The sequence below is a fragment of the Ochotona curzoniae genome, unplaced genomic scaffold (assembly GCF_017591425.1).
Source record: "Ochotona curzoniae isolate NIBS_2020 unplaced genomic scaffold, NIBS_Ocur_1.0 contig_3498, whole genome shotgun sequence".
Taxonomy (NCBI): domain Eukaryota; kingdom Metazoa; phylum Chordata; class Mammalia; order Lagomorpha; family Ochotonidae; genus Ochotona; species Ochotona curzoniae.
In genome coordinates this window covers 44042301-44063908 of record NW_024465885.1, presented here as the reverse complement: position 1 = coordinate 44063908, position 21608 = coordinate 44042301, and the positions used below count along the sequence as shown (strand labels likewise).

Below are 21608 nucleotides of genomic sequence, written 5' to 3'. Positions count from 1 at the left end.
CCCGGCTCTGAGGTGGAGCGGAGGACGCCGCGGCCCCGCCAGCCGCGGCCCGCTTCCTCCCCGCGCGCGCACGCACGCACGCCGGGGCGTCGGAGGAAGCCGGGTGAGTGTGGAGCTCCGAGGGACGCCCGGGGCCGGGGCTCGCGCGCCGTCTGCGCAGGGACTGGCACCCCCGGGGTGGGCCCGGCCATCGCCGCCCGGCCTCCGCCCTCTCCTCCCGGGCCCTCTGCGCCCTGGCCTGGCGGAGGCGCCGTCCTAACCCCCGCCGCTCGCCCTCGGTCGGGGCAGGCCGCAGTGCCCCCCGCCTGGCCCCTCCGAGAGCGGGTCTGGCTGGACATCTTCCCCGGGGTGCGGAGTTGGGGGACAGAACGGTCCGCCCGGGACGTCCTTGCTGCGGCTGCCAAAGTCTGAGGGGTCCCGGCTGGGACTCGGTCGGCCCGTGACCCGAGGACTTAATCCTGACTCCATCAAGTAGACGTGGGGAGGAACTGAGTGCTTTGGGCGATGGATGCTGAGTGTTGGGTGTCCTTCTGGCTGGCCCTGGGCAAGGCCAGTCCGCTTTGTAACCTTGACTTCCGAGTTGCCTCTGGCAGGTGCTCTTACGGGAAGGGTAAATACACTCGGGTGACCTTTTCAGACGCGAGTGGTGCGATGGAATGTTCCGGCTCGTGGCCGCCCTGATACCCAGGTGCCCAGCTGCGGTGGCCAGAGGGGCGCAGTGGCAGGGCATGTCATGCAGCCGCGTGGTCGCGATCGGTGGTGATCACACTCGGGGTGTTGCCTGTTGGAGCGTCAAGCCTCTCCATCCATTCATCCATCCTACCATCCATCCGGCTTGTGCTGTCCACCTCGTTCTTGACATTCCCAGACCCCACCCTCTCTTTTTCTCCGTCATCTTTCGCTTCCTGCATGGACTTTAGACTAAAGGGAAGTTCAACCTTTTGATCCAGAATACTGTTGCATGATAATGCATCCTTAAAGTGGAAACCAGAAGCGATACTGAATCTCGATGCTGGGTGGTGGGGTGAGAAAGCAGGTTTAATAAAGTGCAGAAGGAAGATGTAGTTTTCCTCTTCCGGAAACACACCCTTCCTCCCCCGTTCCTTCTCCTCTCCCTCTGCCAGCTAGGATGACAGCGACCTTAACAGGCTGCACTTTTCCAAATTCACTTTGGGGCTCCAAGATACAGAATTTATCTTTGTACTTGTTTGACTTTTTAAATGATCAGTCATTTTCAGGTTGCAAAAAGTAGCTTAAGCATTGCAGAAGAATATCGAATTCAGGCAGTGTAGAAGTATACCACGCTAGACGCATTCCTCTCTTCTCCCTGTGTCCTTGATCCCACCTTCTGTACCTTGATGTTGTTAAGCCTGTCATAGAATGAATGCGATGTTTCCAGAGTGGAATGTATAGACTTTGTTATAATTTTAAATATTGGGGAGTCACATAGAGGGAGAGAAAAAGCTCTTATTTTCTGATTCACTTTCCAGATGCCTTCAGGGGCCAAGTGTGGTCCCAGCCAGGACCTCAGTCCAGGGATGCCATGTGGGTAGCAGGTACCAGTGACCTGCTGCCTTCCAAGGTTTGCTCTCGCAGGAAGCCACAGCCAGCAGTCAGTCCAGGTGCTGCAGGTGGGCCCAGGCAACGTACTGCACGCACACGCAACTGCATGCTTTGAATCTCCACCCCAGCATACATTTACAGAATATTATTGCCTGGTAGGCGTAGTGTCCTCCACCAGATTAAAAAAAATAGACAGCAAGTAACAAATGTTTATACACCTTTCCCAGAGCTAAGCTCTATCAGTTTTTGTAACAAATATTCTTTTGCTTTTTATTATTTTTGCTGTTTTTAAAAAGATTTATTGTTATTGCAAAGTCAGATATACAGAGAGGAGAAGGGACAGAGAGAGAAGAAGTTCTTCTGTCCAATGATTCACTCCCCAAGTGACTGCAATGGCTGGTGCTGTGCCGATCTGAAGCCAGGAGCCAGGAGCTTCTTCTGGGTCTCCCACACGGGTGCAGGGTCCCAAGGCTTTGGGCCGTCCTCAACTGCTTTCCCAGGCCACAAGCAGGGATCTGGTTGGGAAGTGGAGCTGCCGGGATTAGAACCGGCACCCTGTGGGATGCTGGTGCATTCAAGGTGAGGACTTTAGCTGCTAGGCTACCGTGCCGGGCCCTACACTGGTCACTCTTACTTTTTAAATTAACACATATAAGGATGCTTCAAAGTGTTTATTGAAAATAGAATTAAAATATAAATTTATTTTGGTGCAAGACTTTTTTTTTAACATTTATTTTTTATTGGGAAGGCAATCTACAGAGAAAAGGAGAGGCAAAACTTTTCCACCCACTGGATCACCCCAGATGGCCGCAATGGCTGGAACTGAACCACTTCAAAGCCAGGATCCTGGGGCCAGGAGCTGTTTCTGGGTCTCCCATGCAGGTGCAGGTTCCCAAGCCCTTGGGACATCTCTACTGCCTTCCCAGGCTACAAGCAGGGAGTTGGATGGGAAGTGGGCAGCCAGGATATGAATCTATACTCATAGGGGATACCTACACTTAAGGGAGAGGTTTAGCCAGTTGCGCCATTGTGCCAGGTCTATAAATACGTCTTTCTAAAAATCTTTTTGAGAGCTCACCATTGCAGCCGCTTGGGGAGTAAAGCAGCAGATGGAAGATCTCTCTCTTTCCTTCTCTCCGTGCAGCTGCCTTCCCAATACAAATAAATAAATCTTCAAAGACAGAAAGATCTTCCATCCACTGGTTCACTCCCCAAATGGCCGCAATGACCAGAGCTGAGCCATTCTGAAGTTAGGAGCCAAGAGCTTCTGGGTCTCCCATGTGGTTGCAGGATTCCAAGGCTTTTTGCCATCCTCGTCTGCTTTCCCAGGCATAAGCAGGGAGCTGGATCGGAAGTGGAGCAGCAGGGGCACAAACCAGTGCCCATATGGGAAGCTGGCACCACAGGCAGAAGATCAGCTTGTTGTGCCACTGCATCAGAACTCTTGTAAAAAATGACATGTGTTTGTCTTCATGGTAGAGTGAAAGAGGGACTGAAAGAGAGATTGAGATCTCCGGTTCATTCACTCCCAAAATGCCCCAACAGCCAGGGCTATGGCAGGGCAAGGCCAGGATTCCGGAACTCCATCCGGGTCTCCCACAGGGTGCCAGGAACTCGGGGACTGGACTGTCATCCGCTCTCCTCCAGGAAGCAGTAGTGGGCACAGGAATCCAGAGAGGGGTAGCTGACACTCTCAAGAGCACTCCTGTGTGGGTCTAGGAATAAGCATTGGATTGAAGAATTTGATTTAATTTCTCAAAAAGATTTAGTTATTTAGAAGACAAAGTTATAGAGACAGAGGGAGAGAGACATTCTGTCTGCTGGTTCATTTCCCAGATGGCTGTAGTAGCTGGGCAGGCTGAAGCCAGGAACCCTGAATTTCGCCTGTGTCCTCCGCGTAGGTGATGGGGCCTACGTACTTGGGCCATCTTCTGCAAACAGCACCTGTCCTGCGGCCTCCCTCCCTCTCTTTTTCTTCCATTCTTTTCTTTTGTTAAACATTTACTAATTTAAAAAAAAACACATTTATTTATTGACTTATTCACTCCCAAGGTGGTTGTAGTGGCCAGGGTTGAACCATGCTGAAGTCAGGAATTTCTTTTGAGTGTCCCATGTGGATGCAGAGACTCAGACACTTGGAAAAATCTTCCAGTGCTTTAGCCAGGCCTCTAGGGCAATGATTTGCAGTAGCCAGGATATGAAGCATGCTGCCATGGCAGGTGGCTGCTTTACTTGCTGTGGCACAGTGCTGAGCCCTGTAGGCAGACCAGTAGCTGGTGTTTTGCAGTACCTGCTCCCGAGAGCTGGTTTAAACAGGTTTAAAGGAATAGACTGATGCAGCGCAGAGGGAAAGGAATGCCTCAGTAAAATTGCTAAGTTAAATATAATTGGTTAATGTTCCACAGGGCAGGCAAAATCTGTAGGATTAACTTCTATCAGGTTATGAATCATAACAGTTTCTTCAGTGAAACATTACAGGACCATAAACTGTCAGTGTTGTTATTGATAATAGAGTGTTCATTAAATAAGCTGGTAACAAAGTTCTGCATTGCCTTCGTCACTCTGAATAAAGGTAGGCACACATAGGTTCATTAGAAAGTATAGAGAATTTGGGATGAAATATTGCCTCCTAAGCTTAAGCTCAAACTGACCTGAGTAAGGCAGAGATGGTATTGCCACCCTTAGGTGATGATCTCAGCTTCCCTGATTGAGGAAGTCGGTGGGGTTATGACTGGAAATGACATCCCCTCATTGGGGCCAGTTGGAGGGCTCTCGGGTGAACTGAGAAAGAAAAGGCTGCAGAGGGCTTGGAGGGAGCAGGCAGCACAGCAGGCTCTGTTTCCTGGCTGCCTGTGGCCTCGCTGCGGTGAGCAGGGTGGGTGGGGCAGAGCCACCCTCCTGCTGGGGGCAGTGGGTGGCCGTGGAGGCAGCCAGTGGGAGCCTGCCGCCCGGCCTCTGAGGAGCAGACCGGAATCTGGGCCAGGTTCGTGGGCGTTGGCGTCACAGCAGGGGCGTTATCTTTGGCGTGGCCTGCTTTCTCTCTGCTTCTGGGGCGCGGCTGGCCTCGCCTCGGGTGTCCTCGTTGGATTTTCCCCACCTCCTGCGTTCTGTTTTATTGTTTTGTTCCCTAGTGGATCGCACATTCTGGTAGCTTCTTTGTGTGTCACTCCTCCCCCCACCACCGCAAACTTATAGAAATTACCCTTCAGTATCATTGTTTTGAAATTTAAAATCATATGTAGGTCCATATTCATGTATTGTGTCAAATATTTGTTGAGCTTTCTAAATCTGTAGAAATAAGAACCTCTAAGGCAGGTGCCACGGAGTGGTAGGCTAATCCTCGGCCTGTAGCACTGGCATCCATAGGGGCACTGGTTTGGGTCCTGGCTGCTCTGCTTTCCAGTTCCTCTCTGTGGTCTGGGCAAGCAGCAGAGGATGACTGACGCCCCTGGGCCCCTGTGCTACATGGAGACCTGACGAGGCTCCTGGTCCCTGGCTTCATCTTTTTTTTTTAAAGGTTTATTTTATTTTTATAACAAAGTCAGATATACAGAGGAGAGAAGAGACAGAGAGGAAGATCTTCCATCCGATGATTCACTCTGCAAGTGACTGCACTGGCCGGTGCCGCACCCATCCGAAGCCAGGAGCCAGGAACCTTTTCCAGGTCTCCCACACGGGTGCAGGATCCTTGACTGCTTTCCCAGGCCCCAAGAGGTGAGCCGAATTGAGAGTGGAGCTGCTGGGATTAGAACCAGTGCCCATATGGGATCCTGGCGCGTTCAAGGTGAGAACTTTAGGTGCTAGGCCACCGCGCCAGGCCCACCTTGGCTTCATCTTAGCCCAGCTCCGGCCATTGCCGTTTGGGGAGTGAACCAGCACTCTCCATATCTTTTTTAAAGATTTATTTATTTTTATTGGAAAGTCAGATATACAGAGAAGAGGAGAGATAGAGATATTCTGTTCAATGATTCACTCCCCAAGTGACTACAATGGCTGGACCTGCACTGATTCCAAGCCAGGAGCCCACAGCCTCTTCCAGGTCTCCCATGCTGATACAGGGTCTCAAGGATTTGGACTGTCCTCGACTGCTTTCCCAGGCCACAAACAGGGAGCTGGAATGGAAATGGAGTAGCTGGGATACAAACCAGCACCCATATGGGATCCTGGAATGTTCAAGGTGAGGACTTTAGCTGCTAAGCCACTGCACTGGGCCCGTGGGTTTATTTTTAATGAAAAAGTCATGTGTATCATTTTAAATAAGCCTAGGAATAAAATTGATTTTATGGAACTCATATTATATTACATTTTGAAAGCTTTCATAGATCGAGTTGTGTAATACATTTTTGACTAGCAGCTATGTGTCATACACTGTGTTGTGGGCTCTTAGAAGACAGAGGTGAGAAGATGGACTTGGAGCTTGCTGGTTACAGGTTGACGTAGGTATTAACCAAGAAGTAGGATTAGTAAGGAAATAATAGGGGCCGGATCTTCCATGGAGTCTGGAGGCTTTGGAAATCGGGGTCATTTTCCTCTGGCAGTGTGTTAACAGCTTCTTCACTTGTCTCTCTCTGTCTAATCTTACCCCACTTCCTGCTCTTCCTATAGCAGCCAAAGAAGTTCTCTTATTTTAAGAATTCTATTTACTATTATTTTTGTTTGGAAGATGGAGAGAAAGAACTTGAGAAATGTTAACATCTGCTGTTATTTCCCAAATGCCTGCACCGGGGTCTAGGCTGAAGCCAGGAGCTCAGCATGGGTTTCTCGTGTGAGTGACCAGGACCCACAGACTCGCCGTCACCTGCTGCCTCCAAGGGTGGTTGCCTATTGGCTGGAAACAGAAGCAGAGCCAGACCGCCTGCGTAGGCATCCTGAGTCTCTTAACTGCTGTGCCAAACATCTGCCCCAGATTTTTAAAAATGTAATGAACTGGGCTCGGCACGGTACCCTAGTGGCTAAAGTCCTCGACTTACACATGCTGGGATCCCATATGGGTGCTGGTTCTAATCCCATCGGCCCCGCTTCACATCGCTCCCTGTTTGTGACCTGGGAAAGCAGTCAAGGACGGCCCAAGCCTTGGGACCCTGCACCCGTGTGGGAGACTCGGAAGAAGTTCCTGGCTCCTGGCTTTAGATCGGTTCAGCTCCGGTCATTGCTGCCGCTTGGGGAGTGAATCAGCAGATGAAAATCTTCCTCTCTATCTCTCCTCTTTATATATCTGACTTTGCAATAAAAATAAATAAATCTTTAAAAAATGTAATGAACTTACTTTAATTTGAAAGAGAGAAGGACAGAGATAGAGACAGTGGCCCTTCATCCTCTGGTTCACTCTGTCTTCCGGAAAAGCCAAATTTTTTTTTAATTATTTATTTTTTAAATTATTGATTACATTATATTATGAGACACAGTTGCATAGGTACTGGGATTCGCCCCACCCCTCTCCCAAGCCTCCCCCCGTGGTGGACTCCTCCACCTTGTTGTGAGACCACAGTTCAAGTTCAGTTGAGACACCTTCATTGTAAGCATATACCAAGCCAAATTTCTTACTATAACTTCTGGGATTCTGTATTCGTTTGTCCTTGCCCCTGCAACCCCTCACTGATGTCACCGTGTGCGTGCCCAGGCATCCTGCTGGGGCCTGGACCCTGGCTTTGTCTGCCAGATCCTAACTTTGTCCACCCCCTCCTGTGTGTATTCGCCATGGTGTTTTGCACCCTCCCATGTGGTAGAGAACTGGCTTCTTTTGGTTTTTGTTTCTTCCTTCTCTCCACATCGCCACTGCTTTTGAGCTGTTCATTGATGCATCTTAACACTGCCTGATGTAGAGTAGGCACTCTACAAATAAATGATGAATGAATGAAGGGAAAGTTGAAAACTGACATGCAAGCTGACATCTGAAGTAGGAGTGGGAGTTAATGAGGAGTCCTGGGAATGCAAAAGTATCAAACTGTGTTGTAGGTGGGTGATTCAGTAAATGTGAGGCGCTAAAGCAGAAACCAGTGTTACTAGAGGAGACACGAGTAATGTTAGGAGCAGAGGGACTGGGCCTTTCTAGAATTTTCTCTTCATCTTGAAACAGGTGAGAAAGTGATCAATGGTGTTAAGCAGGAGGGAAGACTCCAAGTTTATTAAAAACAAACCTAGCCACAGCTTTGCAGCTGCATTGGGAAGGTACCATCAGCCGTGTGCGTAGTGGCAGTGGCTGTGTTGGTTGGGAGGCTGTTTCGGGACAGGGCAGAGGGGACGGTATTCACCTCTTGGAGTTAGAGGCAGAGCTGTCAAGCTAGAGTGATTTAGGGGGCATAGTGAGGTTATGGGCTGGATTCTGAGAGACAAGAGAAAAATAGAGAAAGGCACTCGGACGAATCCTGGAACAGGATCACATTTGGGAAGAAAACCACGGATTTGGATTCAGGCACTGGAATTATATGCATGTATGTTAGAGAAGGCAGATATTGAGAGCGAGCGTTAGAGAGTGTGGAATGGCTCTTTCCTCTGCTCGTTCTCGGCTGGTGTCTGTGACAGCCAGGGTTGGCTGTGTGCAAGCCACGAGCCAGGACCGCAAGTCTTCCTCGTGGTGGAAGAGACCTACATACTTGAGCTGTCATTGCTTGCTCCCATTAGCAGGAAGCTGGAATTGGAAGGAGGGCTGGTACTTGAGCCAGCCTCTCTGATATGGGATCAGGCGTCCTATGTAGTGTATTTTTAATTTTTAAAAATTTATTTTTAGTTATTTTTTAACTGAAAAGGCAGATTTACATAGAGGAGAGACAGAGAAAGACCTTCCATCCACTGGCTTGCTTCCCAAATGGCTTGAATGGCCAGAACTGAGCCAATCTGAAGAGCTTCCTCTGGGTCTCACAGGGTCCCAAGGACATGGGCCATTCCCTGCTGCTTTCCTAGGCCATAAACTGGGAGCTGGATGAGATGCAGAGCAGCTGGGACATGAACTGGTGCCCAAGTGGGATCTTGGTGCCTGCAGTGGGGGAATTAGCACGTAGTATCTTAATGTCCATGTCAAATGCCTGCCTTGAAATGCTGACTTTAAGGTGACATTGGGACAGTTAAGAAATGTCAAACAGGTGTTTTGATATATGGATCTTGTACCAGATGTTTAATTAGTAAAACAACTTCATGCAGAAGTGGTAGAGACTAAGATACACCAAATAATTCACATTTTGAATAATTAAAAGTTAAGGCACTAATTGGGGGGAAATTGTAAAGTTAGAATGTCTTTAAAATTTGCTGTCCTTTTTACTTGGGTTTTAGATTAAAATACAAAAATTGGTGTTCACTAAGTTTTAGTCTTTTTAAAAATTTAAACATTTTAAAAAAACATTTTATTTTTAATATTATTTACAATATTGAGAGGGATGCATGCCCATGTGGGTGTCATATCAGGGTGGGGAGGATCAAGGTGTGGAAGAAGGTGTGTAGGATAAATGTTTTAGTTTTATATTTTCCTCCTATGTCTGAGTCAGGAGAAAGGGAGAGGGCCCACTCTTTGGTGCCAAACTACATCGGCACCCAGGGGTGGGGGATAGTCATTAGAGAGCCCGATGTGGAGAAGAATGTTCCATGGGTGTTACTTGAGCAATATCTTTGTAAAGATTTATTTGTTTTTGTTGCAAAGTCAGATATATATACAGAGAGGAGGAGAGACGGAGAGGAAGATCCTCCACCCGATGAATCACTCCCCAAGCAGCCACCATGGCTGGAGCTAAGCCAATCTGAAGCTAGGACCCGGAGCCTCTTCTGGACCTCCCACATGGTGCAGGGTATAAGGCCCTGGGCCGTGCTCTACTGCTTTCCCAGGTCACAAATGGAGCTGGATGCGATGCGGGGCTGCCAGGATTAGAACTGGTGTCTATATGAGATCCCGGTGCGTTCATGGTGAGGACTTTAGCCACTAGGCCACCACGCTGGGCCCATGTTGTTAGATTTTAAAAGCAAGTTTTTGTTTGAAAGGTGGAGTGACAGAGAAAGATGAAGGGGGAGAGAGAGGCAGGGAGAGATCTTCCATAGTTGGCTTGTGCCCCAAATTACCACAGAAGCCGAGTCTGGCCGGGGCTGCAGCTAGTAGCCCATCCAGGGGTGCAAGTACTTGAACTGTCCTCTGCTGCTTTGTCACATGCACTGGCAGGGAGCTTGCTCAGAACTGAACAGCTGCGTTTGAACCGGCATTCTGATATGGAGTGCTGGCATTACATCATAATGCTGCGCCCCATGTTGCTGAAGTTGAGCCCTGTAATATATTCATACAGAAAGGCTAGAGAGCAGGTTTGTGTTTACGCAGCAGGAAAATGCATCTGCTTGACTTCTTTGGCAGGGTTTGGATCAGCAGTTATTATCAAGGTCATTGTAGCACTTATTGAACTGCTTTCTTCTGTTTCCGGATGATCACATTGTTCCTCTAAATTGTGATGGTTTCTTCATGTTATTTTGACTGTCCTCACCTCATGGAGTGGAATGGTAACTTTTGCCCCCAAGGAATCGGAAGTGGGAGGTGCGGGAGCTGTGTGTGCTCCTGGCAGCCGTGGCGGGAACGGCGTGAGCACGGATCCGTGCTGCAGTGGAAAGCCTGGGCTTCCTCCTTGCTGGTTGTGTGACCTGGACAAGTTAACCGTTCCCTGAAGTTTTTCAGTACTGTGGGAATCTAGCAGTAACTGTCTTAGCCTGTTTGTAGGGGTTGACTGCGATTTGAGGACTGAGTAGAATTGTGTTTGAAGAGTTTGGCATCGACGAACATTCTAACCGGTAGCTGGTCGTGTGGTAGTGACTGATAGTGATCACACGGAGAATGGAGATTCTTTTTATTTTCTTTGAGTCAATTTGTTTAAGCTGAGTAGCCTTGATATGTTGAGTAATAATTATTTTATAATATTTATTTTATATTTTTAAAATCTACTTTTTATAACATTTTTAAGTGGAACACATTATAATTTAATTTTAAAAGGCATTCATTTATTTGTTGGGACTGGCACAGTGGTGTATTAGTCTAATCCTCTGTATGCAATGCTGGCGCTAGTTTGACTCCTGGCTGCTCTATTTTCTTCTTCTTTGTTTTTTTTTAAAGATTTATTTATTTTTATTACAAACTCAGATATACAGAGAGGAGGAGAGACAGAGAGGAAGATCTTCCATCCAATGATTCACTCCCCAAGTGAGCGCAATGGCCGATGCTATGCTGATCCAAAGCCAGGATCCAGGAACTTCTTCCGGGTATCCCACACAGGTGCAGGGGCCCAAGGCTTTGGGCCGTCCTTGACTGCTTTCTCCTGCCACAAGCAGGGAGCTGGATGGGAAGCGGGGCTGCCGGGATAGAACCGGCGCCCATATGGGATCCTGGGCGTGCAAGGCGAGGACCTTAACCACTGCGCCACCGCACTGGGCCCAAGATGTATTTATTTTTATTGGAAAGTCAGATTTACAGAGAGAAGGAGATACGGAAACATTTTCTATCTGCTGGCTCACTCCCCAGGAGGTTGCAATGGCCAGAGATGAGCTGAGCTGAAGCCAGGAGTCAGGACCTTCTTCCGGATCTCCCATGCAGCTACAGGGTTCCAAGGCTTGGGGCTGTCCTCTACTGTTCCCAGGCCACAAGCAGGGAGCTGCATGGGAAGCAGAGCAGCCGGGACACAAACCAGAGCCCACATGGGATCCTGGCATATGCAAGGCTTAGATTTTAGCCACTAGGCCACCGTGCTAGGACTGGCTCTGTCCTGCTGATAGCCTGAGAAAGCAGCAGAGCATGGCTGCAAGGCTTGGGGTCCCTGACCCCATGTGGGAAACCTGGAAGAAACTCCAAGCGCCTGGCTTCATACAAACCCAGCTTTGGTCGTTTCGGCTAAAGTCCTTGCCTTGTACTTGCTGGAATCCCATGTGGACACAGGTTTATATCCCGGCGGTCCCGCTTCACATCCAGCTCCCTGCATGTGGCCTGGGAAAGCAGTAGAGCATGGCCCAAGGCCTTGGGACTCTGCACCCATGTGGGAGACCTGGAAGAAGCTCCTGGCTTCAGATTGGTTTAGCTCCAGCTGTTGCAGCCACTTGGGGAATGAATCAGCAGATGAAGATCTTCCTCTCTGTCTCTTCTGTTCTCTGTATATCTGACTTTGCAATAAAAATAAATAAATCTTTAAAAAAAGAGAGAGAGAAAGAGACCCTTCCATCACTGGTTCACTCCTCACGTGGCTAGATATGCAGCAACCAGGAGTTTCATCCAGGTCTCTCACGTGGGAACAGGGCCCCAAGAACCTGGGGCATCTTCCTCTTTTTTCCCACTAGGGAGCTGGATAGGAGGTGGAGCAGCCGGGAGTTGAAGTAGTACCCCTATGTGATACTGGCATTGCAAATGGCATCCTTACCTACTGTGCCACATTGCTGACCCCAAAGACTTAAACTTGCGTAGGCTGAAAAATCCTTCATGATCTTGTCCCAAACAAGTTAGTCACTTGTTATAACTCCCTGAAAGAGCCTTAAATGCTATTCTGTTCTGGGCCTATATTATTTTATATATTTTATTAAAAATGATTCTTTTTTTTGTCTGTAATTTTTCTTTTCTACTTTGTTTCTGAGGCAGAGAGATGCATACTTATGTGCAACCAGAGCTCCTGTTCACTCCCCAGATGCCTGTAACTTCTGGTGCGAATCTCCTAACTAGGCAGCTGGGACCCGACCACCTGGCCAGGACCTGCTCCCTCGTTGGGTGTGCCTTAGCAGGAAGCTGGAACCAGGAGTGAAGGAGGACTGAGACCCAGGCCGTGTGCTGGGAATGTGGGCTTCCCGACATGGCTTTCTGAACTGCCAGTCCGAATGCCTGTCCCCTCTATCTCCTTAATATCCGGCAAACTTCTTGTTCATGTTTCAAAATGCAGCGCATTTGTTCTTCACTGCTGATCTTTTCTCGCCTCTTCCTGCTAAGAAGTGCTTTTCATGTTTCTATTATAGTACTTTTTTATGATAACGCATAGAGTCATGCAATGTTTCTAACCAGACTTGTTTGTGTATTGATTGTCTTAAGCACTTTGATATCCTCAGTATGGTATCCTGAGTATGGGTAGCGCTTAGCAGCTCGTGAAGCAGCTGTCGATGGTGGATTAAATGCTCTAAACCTCAGATACATTATCTGTGAATGAAGATTACTCTGTGTTAAAATAGGTAGTTATTTTCTCCTTTTGCTTTCTGCCAGTATCCGTTGATTTCCTTTTGTTTTTTTTTTATAAGATTTATTTTTATTATTTTTTTTTATTGGAAAGGCGGATATACAGAGAGGTGAGACAAAGAGGAAGATCTTCCGTCCGATGATTCACTCCCCAAGTGAGCGCAACGGGCCGATGCTATGCCGATCCAAAGCCAGGAGCCTCTTCCGGGTCTCCCACGCGGGTGCAGGTTCCCAAGGCTTTGGGCCGTCCTCTGCTGCTTTCCCGGGCCACAGGCAGGGAGCTGGAAGGGAAGCGGGGCTGCCGGGATTAGAACCGGCGCCCATATGGGATCCCAGGCATGCAAGGCAAGGACCTTAACCACTTGCGCCACCGCGCCGGGCCCCTTTTGTTTTTTTTTTTTAAGATTTATTTATTTTTATTGCAAAGTCAGATATACAGAAAGGAGGAGAGACAGAGAGGAAGATCTTCCATTTGATGATTCACTCTCCAAGTGGCCACAACAGTTGTTGCTGCACCGATGCAAAGCCAGGAGCCAGGAACTTCTTCCAGGTATCCCATTTAGGTGCAGGGTCCCAAAGCTTTGGGCCATCCTCCACTGCTTGCCCAAGCCACAAGCAGGGAGCTGGAAGGGAAGTGGAGCTGCCGGGATTAGAACTAGCACCCATATGGGATCCCAGTGGGCACATCAAGGCTAGGACTTTATCCACTAGGCCTCACGGCGCCGGGTCCATCCCTTGATTTCCTAAACTGAGTAATGAAATTTTAGGCATTGAATCACTGAAAATATCCTCCAACAACAACATGCATTTCCATCTATTCAGAGTCAGCAGTAGCAGTTGTTGCTATCTAACTGTACCAGTTCGATTTGTGATCCTACAATGAAACAGCTGAGGCCGGATACCTTTATAATGAAAAGAGGTTTATCTCGGTTCCCAGGTGTGTGTAAGATTTTGTAATTTGAAAAGCAGGGCTTGGGTCTGGCACGGTGGCCTAGTGGCTGAAATCTTCACCTTGAACACACCAGGATCCCATATGGGTGTGGGTTCTGGTCCCGGCTGCTCCACTTCCCATCCAGCTCCCTGCTTGTGGCCTGGGAAAGCAGTTGAGGACGGCCCAAAGCCTTGGGACCCTGCACCTGTGTGGGAGACCTGGAGGAGGTTCCTGGCTCCTGGCTTCGGATTGGCACAGCACCAGTCATTGCGGTCACTTGGGGCGTGAATCATCAGATGGAAGATCTTCCTCTCTGTCTGTCATCCCCTCTGTATGTCTGACTTGCAATTAAAAAGTAAATAAATCTTAAAAAAAAAAAAAGAAAAAGAAAAGCAGGGCTAAAGAGAGAGGGAAAGGCAGAGAGATATCTTCCATTCATTGGTTCATTTCCTACATGGCCACAACAACCAGGCATGGGCCAGGTCAAATCCAGGAGCCAGGTTCTTTATCCAGGTCTCCCACGTGAGTGCAGGGGCCCAGGGACTTGAGCCATTCCCTCTGCTTTCCGGGCGGGTTAACAGGGAGCTGGATGGGAAGAGGTAAATATCCGAAGGAAGCCTCCTGAGGTTGACCTTTGTTCTTGGTAAAGGATCCCTCTCCTCTCCTGAATGTTTACCTTAGTGCCTGAACTTTGAATCTTGGAAAGTTTTTCTGTCAAGCTTCCGCTTTACACCTCTGTGGACCCCCAATTCCTGAGGCCCACGGTAATCAGAAACAGGATCTGTTCCTGTTTCTGTCAGCAGCTGTATCGCAGGGCACTGTGAAGGTACTGCATCTGGCTCCTTGATGCTGGCCAGCCATTCCTGTTGGAACCATCCTGGGGCTTTGTGCATAATTGTCCCTCCCCTTACTCAGGTTTCTCTTAATCAAATTAAATTCATTCAAGTTGAGATTTTTAGCAAGATTTACAAGGTTTTTTGGGAAAGATTTTGTTGTTATTTGAAAGGCAGAGTTATAGAGAGAGAGGGGAAGGAGAGATTTCTTCCATCTGCTGGTTTACCCCCTAAATGGCTGAACAGCCAGGTTCAAAGCTAGGTGCCTGGAGCTTTTTTTCAGATCTTCCACATGAGTGCAGGGGGCCAAGACTTGAGCTGTCTTCTGCTGCTTTCCCAGTCACATTAGCAAGGAACTGGATTGGAAGTGGAACAGCTGGGACTTGAACCAGAGCCCATATAAGATGCTGGCTCTGCAGGCAGTGGCTTAATTTACTATGCCATGGTGTCTGCCAGTTAAAATTTATTTCATCTCGGTTTGGCATAATGGCTTAATTGGCTAATCCTCCCCCTTCAAGCACTGAGGTCCCATAAGGGTGCTGGTTTGTGTCCTGGCTGCTTCACTTTCCTTCCAGCTACCTGCTTGTGGCCCTAGAAAACAGCATAGGCCTGCCTTGGGCCCCTGCACTCATATGGGAGACCCGGAGGATGCTCCTGACTGCTGGCTTTGGATCAGCTCAGCTCCGGCCATTGAGGCCGTTGGGAAAGTGAACCAATGGAGAGAAGGCCTTTCTTTCTGTCTTTCCTCTGTGTAAATCTGATCTGTCTCATAAAAAATAAATAAATCTTAAAAAAATTCATTTTCATCTGCTTGGAAGGGAGAGTGACAAAGAAAGAGGGTAATTTTCCTTCTGCTGGCTGAAGCCAGTTGCCTCGAACTTCTTTCAGTTTTCCACTGGGTATCAGGACCTGATGCACCTGCTGCCTCCCAGGGTGCACAACTGCAGGAACCAGATCAGAAACAGAGGTGCCCGAACTGGCACTGATACCCAGGCATCCCAGGCAGCAGCTTGAGCTGACACGATGCCTAGAGAGCCAGGACCCCCGATGCCAGGACCCCCGCGTGAGCATTCCAGAGAGCCAGGCAGGACTACATTGCCTTCCGCAGTCCTGGAGGTTGCCTGTTGGAAGCAACTCGTCTTTTTTGTTGTTGTTGTTTGTAAGATTTACTTATCTTTATTGGAAAGGCAGATATACAGAGAGGAGGAGAGACAGAGAGCAAGATCTTCCATTCGATGATTCACTCCCCAAGTGAATGCAACAGCCGGAGCTGAACTGATCCAAAGCCAGGAGTCTGGATCCTTTTTTCCAGGTCTCCCACGCAGGTGCAGGGTCCCAAGGTTTGGGCCATCCTCCACTGCTTTCCCAGGCCACAAGCAGGGAGCTGGATGGGAAGTGGGGCTACCTGCATACAAACCAGCACCCATGTGGTATCCCGGCGCATTCAAGGTGAGGACTTTAGCTGCTAAGCTACTGTGCCGGGCCCAACAACTAGTCTTTATTGTTGACTTAAAGAGTATGGGTCATAGAGGCACCTCTCAGGAGAGGTGTCAAATGGTTTATAGACATAACTGAGCTCTATTCTCAGCTAGTAAATGGTGAGCCTGCTCTGTGTCCGAGCACAGTCGAGCGTACATGAGGACTTCAAAATGGGAAAAATAGAATTAAAAGTTTCAATGTAAAAAGTTTCTTCTGAACTCTAGTAGTATAGGACCTAAAGTAAATTTGTGTCTTTTGTTTATAAAAAGGAGGACGAGGGGCCCGGCACAGTGGTGCAGTGGTTAAGGTCCTTGCCTTGCACGCCCAGGATCCCATATGGGCGCCAGTTCTAATCCCGGCAGCCCCGCTTCCCATCCAGCTCCCTGCCTGTGGCCCGGGAAAGCAGTTGAGGACGGCCCAAGGCTTTGGGACCTGCACCTGCGCGGGAGACCCGGAAGAGGCTCCTGGCTTGGGACTGGCATAGCATCGGCCGTTGCGCTCACTTGGGGAGTGAATCATCTTCCTCTCTGTCTCACCTCTCTGTATATCCGCCTTTCCAATAAAAATGAAAAAAAAAATCTTTAAAAAAATAAATAAAAAGGAGCACGAGGGGTGGACATTGGACCTAGCATTAGGACACCTGTATCCACATGCAACGTGCTTTGGATTTTACACCTGCTCTGCTCTCAGCTCCAGCTTCCGGCTGGTGCAGACCCGGGAGGCAGGTGCCGGCTCAAGTGATGAGGCTCCGTTCAGCCCATGGGAGAGCTGGACCGGTTTCCTGCTCTGCCTGCAGTGTGACTCACTCCCAGCTGTCGCAGGCGTTTGTGGGAGTGAACCAGCAGATTGGAGTTCTCTGTGTGTTTGTATTTCTCTCTGTCAAACAGATAAATTAAAAACTTTGGAAATGAGAAGAAATAAGCTATTTTATGTCTTACAAACATGTCCTTAGTTTTTTTGTTTGTTTGTTTTTCTGTTTGTAGAATACAACATTTAATGAAAAACCCATGCTTAAGGTGTGAACATGGCGGGCTTCCTGGACAATTTCCGCTGGCCGGAATGTGAGTGTATTGACTGGAGCGAGAGGAGGAACGCCGTGGCGTCCGTGGTGGCCGGCATATTGGTGAGTGAGGGCAGCTGGCTGCTGACCGGCATGGCGCTCTTTCTGCCCGGAATGAATTCCTTTGAACTCTCATGCCCTTCTACAGTTATGCTTCATTTCAAACACCTAGCAGAGACCTAGATGCTGTTTACGGAGTACAGCGTCGAGGGCCTTTGGTTCATCCAACTGAGTGAATTATTTAAATTCAGTGTCTCTTCAGTTCCAGGCATAGTCTATTTATTATAGGTGGGAGCATTTTTAAATTAATAGGTAAACCTAATTACATATGTGTAGTGCTTTGAGAACTTCCAAGGCTCAGAATTCGAGATTTATAGAGAGAAGGAAAGACAAAGAGAAAGCTCTTCTACCTGCTGGCTCACTCCCAAGTGGCTACAGTGACCAGGACAGAGCTGAGCCGATCAGAAGCCAGGAACCAGGAGCTTCTTCTGGGTCTCCCATGTGGGTGCAGGGTCCCAAGGCTTTGGGCTGTACCCTGCTGCTTTCCCAGGCCATAAGCAGAGAGCTGGAAGGGAAGTGGAGCAGCTGGGATATGAACGCCATGGCGCCCATGTGGGATCCCACCGCTTGGAGGGGGAGGATTAGCCAGTGGAACCGACATGTCGGCCCCTATGAATTTTTTTTTCATGTTTTTTATGATGGTGTTTGCTAATTGTGATGTGGTTGGTCCGTGAGTTTTATTTTTTGTTTTTAAAAATGTTTATTTGAAAGAATGGTAGAGAGAGAGGGGGAGTGAAAAAGTGAGTCAGAGTCTTCCATTTGTTGGTTCATTCCATAAATGATTTCAGCAGCCAGTGCTGGGCCAGAAACAAGGAACCCCGGTCTCCTGCAGGGGTGACAGGGACTAAGGTAGTTGGATCGTCTCATCCTGTGTTACCGTCCCTTGCTTATTAGCAGGGGTGAGACTTGGATCTGCTGGGATTTCAGTCAGTACTCACGTGGGATATGCCAGCTTTGCTGTTGAAAAGCAGATATTGTGTTTTTGAATGTGTCAGTGACGTGGGCTGTTTCTTCAGTTTTTCACAGGTTGGTGGATAATGATAGACGCTGCTGTTGTGTATTCCAAGCCGGAGCAGTTGAACCACGCCTTTCACACGTGCGGGGTGTTCTCCACGCTGGCTTTCTTCATGTAAGTGTGAAGGTCATTCTCAACATTATTTTTGTAAAGCATTGTTTCCTATTTATGCTTCCTTAAATAACTTTCTAATAACTATGTGTCCCTATTTTATTAAGGTTTTTTTTCTTTGGTACCAAGGATGAGTGTTGAGTTTAGTCACTTATATGGTTAGCACTGTGATTTTTCTCCTTGTGTTTTTTTTTTTTTTCCTTAAGATTTATTTACTTTTATTGGAAAGGTGGATATACAGAGAGGAGGAGAGACAGAGAGGAAGACCTTCCGAAGAGGTCTCCCATGTGGGTGCAGGGTCCCAAGGCTTTGGCCCATCCTTGACTGCTTTCCCAGGCCACAAGCAGGGAGCTGGATGAGAAGCAAGGCCGCCGGGATTAGAACTGGCGACCATATGGGTGGGATCCCGGTGTGTGCAAGGCGAGGACTTTAACCACTACACTATCATGCCAGGCCCTCCTTGTGTTTTTTAAACTGGTCATTTATCTTATTTTGTGAGTTCCAAGATAAACTTTTTTTTTAAAGGAAAGATTTATTTATTTACTTTTTTATAGTGAGCATTCTTTTTAAAACATTTTTTAAAGGTTTATTTTATTTCTATTAGAAAGATATACAGAAAGGATGAGAGACAAAGAGGAAGATCTATCCGTTGATTCACTTTCCAAGTGGCCACAATGGTTGGAGCTGAGCCGATCCCAAACCAGGAGCCTGGATGGAGCCTCTTCCATGTCTCCCACGTGGGTGCTGGGATCCAAGGCTTTGGGCCGTCCTTGACCGTTTTCCCAGGCCACAAGCAGGAAGCTGGATGGGAAGTAGAACAACTGAGACACAAACTGGAGCCCATATATAATCCTGGAGTGTGCAAAGCAAGGACTTCAGCCATTTAGCTACTGTGCCAGGCCCCAAGAAATACTGTTATATCTTAATATCTGAATGTATCTTACAGTTAGTGGTGTTTTAGGATTATAATCCGATTTTCTTCTTGTCAGTTTTAAAAAGAGTAGTGCATCTTAGATTTAATGAAGTATGTTATATTTCCACATTTTTTAAGTTTTCTTAAACATTCAGCTTTTGCCATGGGGCATAATTTTTTTTAAAAATGTACTTCTTGGACCCAGTGTGGTTAATATTTGCGGGAAGGGCAGAACTGGCTCAGATGAGATTGAGCTGTGAGTTTTTTGTTAAATAATTTTCAGGTTTATCAGTTATCATGCCTCATATAAGATTTGAAGCTTTTCGTTGATGTCACTTAGCAATTAAAAAAACCACTAAGTACCGAGATTACATAATTTATTCTGTCAGGAGTATAAGAAGGGGTTATGTTATGGAAAATGGAGGTACTCCAGTTGTACGCAGGCTGCTAGGAAAAGGCAGTTCCTAACACAAGTAGGAAGAGCAGCTGGATAAAGTAGGTCTTTTATTGTACATGGGCTAAGTTCTATCTGAGTTTAAGAAATAATCAAAGAAAATGAATTTTCAGACAGAGAGAGATGGGTAGCCTTTGGTGATGATGAGAGCTTTAGCAAGGCACGACGGGGTAACCGATGGTGGGTCCTTCGGGGATAAAGGTTAGGTGGGCAGAAAAATCAGGAAGCTGCCCGTTTTTCATGACTCTTGGATACAAGTGATAGAAAGCTCTTAAAATCTATTAAGAGAAACATCTTCCGGTTATGCTTTAGGAAAAGAAGTTTAATGTAATATTTCTATCCACTAGGATTTTGTTAAGTTAAAGTTCTTTGAATATTGACTTTAATTAGGAAATAATCTGTTTCTCTCTTTTAAGTGGTCTGTAAATTTCCATAAGTGTTTTAACAGCACAAGAGCTCACTGGATGATTCTGCACTGTTCCAGGATAAATGCAGTGTCCAACGCGCAGGTGAGAGGGGACAGCTATGAAAGCGGCTGCTTGGGAAGGACGGGTAAGTACGGGACCCGCTCTGTGTGCTGGCGAGAGTCGCCAGCAGGAGGCAGTGTTCAGGACTCCCACGCTCCCATGCTCTTCACTGCCTTTGAGAAAAAGTCTCAGTGTCCTCAAGTTTTGAAGAAACCTAAGCTCATTGTGTATATGTGTGTGTGTGTGTGTGTGTATTTGTTATGTTGCTCAGGGTAGAGATGAAATGTTACTGTTAAAGATCAGTGAATTTTAGATTCCAGTGTTATCAATGGATTTATTCTTATCTCTGGTATCAAATAATGATATTACTTACATTATAGCTGGTGAAATAATAGGCAGGTGCGGGAAGCATGCAGCCAGTGGATCATAAAAGGCACACAGAAGTATTTGGTCTGATTCCTGAAGGGTGACACGTGACACGGGAACTGAAGTTCAATATGCATGAAGCGTGTGGCTGCGCGCGTGGGCTTGTGTTGTCACTTTCTAGGGTCAACTTGCACTCCAGACTCAGAAGTAATGTTGGAATGCAGGAGGAAAAAGACTGTAAAAGTAACTTATTGGAGATGTATAGAGAATTTCTGTCTGCTGGTTCACTGCTCCGATGCCTGTGCAGTGGTGCCTGGACTGACACCAGGAATGGGAATTCAGACTAGGTTTGTCATGTGGTGGTGGCAACTCGTTAACTTGAGCTGCGGAGGCTACCCAGGATCTGCATTGGCAGGGTGCTGAGTCAGGAGCCCCAAGTAGGTATTGACCCTGTATTCCAGCCACCGTGAGCTGTAGGCATCTTAGGGCTTTTTTTTTTTTTTTAGATTTATTGATTTTTAGTTGAAAGGCAGAATTATGAGGAGGAGAGCAGAAGAAACACAGTTGGATCCCTTTCACGCACTGGTTCACTCTACAAATGCCTGCAACACCTGGAGCTAGGCCAGTGCGAAGCCAGGAGCCAGTAGGAGCTTCCAGGTCTCCCATGTGGCTGCATCTTCTGCTACCTTTCTGGGCCGTAAGCAGCGAGTTTGATCAGAATGGAGAAGCTGTGGCATGAACCCTTGGTGCCCATAGGGGATGCCGGTACCGCAGGTGGAGGAAACTAAATTGACTATGCCACAGCACCAGCCCTAGTTCTATTTTTTTAAAAGGTATTTTAAAAAAGATTTATTTATTTATTTACTTACTTACTTATATTGGAAATTTAGATTTAGAAAGAGGAGGAGAGACCGAGAAAGATTTTCCATCCATTGGTTCACTCCTCAAGTGCCACAGTGGAGCTGAGCTGAACCGAAACCAGGAACCAGGAGCTTCTTTCTCGTCTCCCACATTGGTGCAGGGTCCCAAGACTTTGAACCATCCCCTGCTGCTTTCTCAGGCCCAAAATGGAGCTGGATGGGAAGTGGAGCAGCTGGTACACAAACCAGCACTCATATGGAACCCTAACACTAGCAAGCGGAGGATTAGCCAAATGAGCCATTGCATTGGAAACTTTTTAGGTTTATTTATTTAT

The 21608-nt window shown here is 47.6% G+C and overlaps 1 protein-coding gene across 1 annotated transcript in view; it reads left to right on the top strand.

Moving 5' to 3' along the window:
* TMEM50B (transmembrane protein 50B) overlaps positions 1-21608 on the top strand; it is a 33725-nt gene continuing 12117 nt past the window's right edge. Inside the window, exons 1-4 of the mRNA XM_040980757.1 lie at positions 1-103; positions 16951-17090; positions 18104-18216; positions 20065-20132. Coding sequence (XP_040836691.1) covers positions 16992-17090; positions 18104-18216; positions 20065-20132 — 280 coding nt within the window. The 5' untranslated portion in view covers positions 1-103; positions 16951-16991. The remainder of the gene's footprint in view (positions 104-16950; positions 17091-18103; positions 18217-20064; positions 20133-21608) is intronic.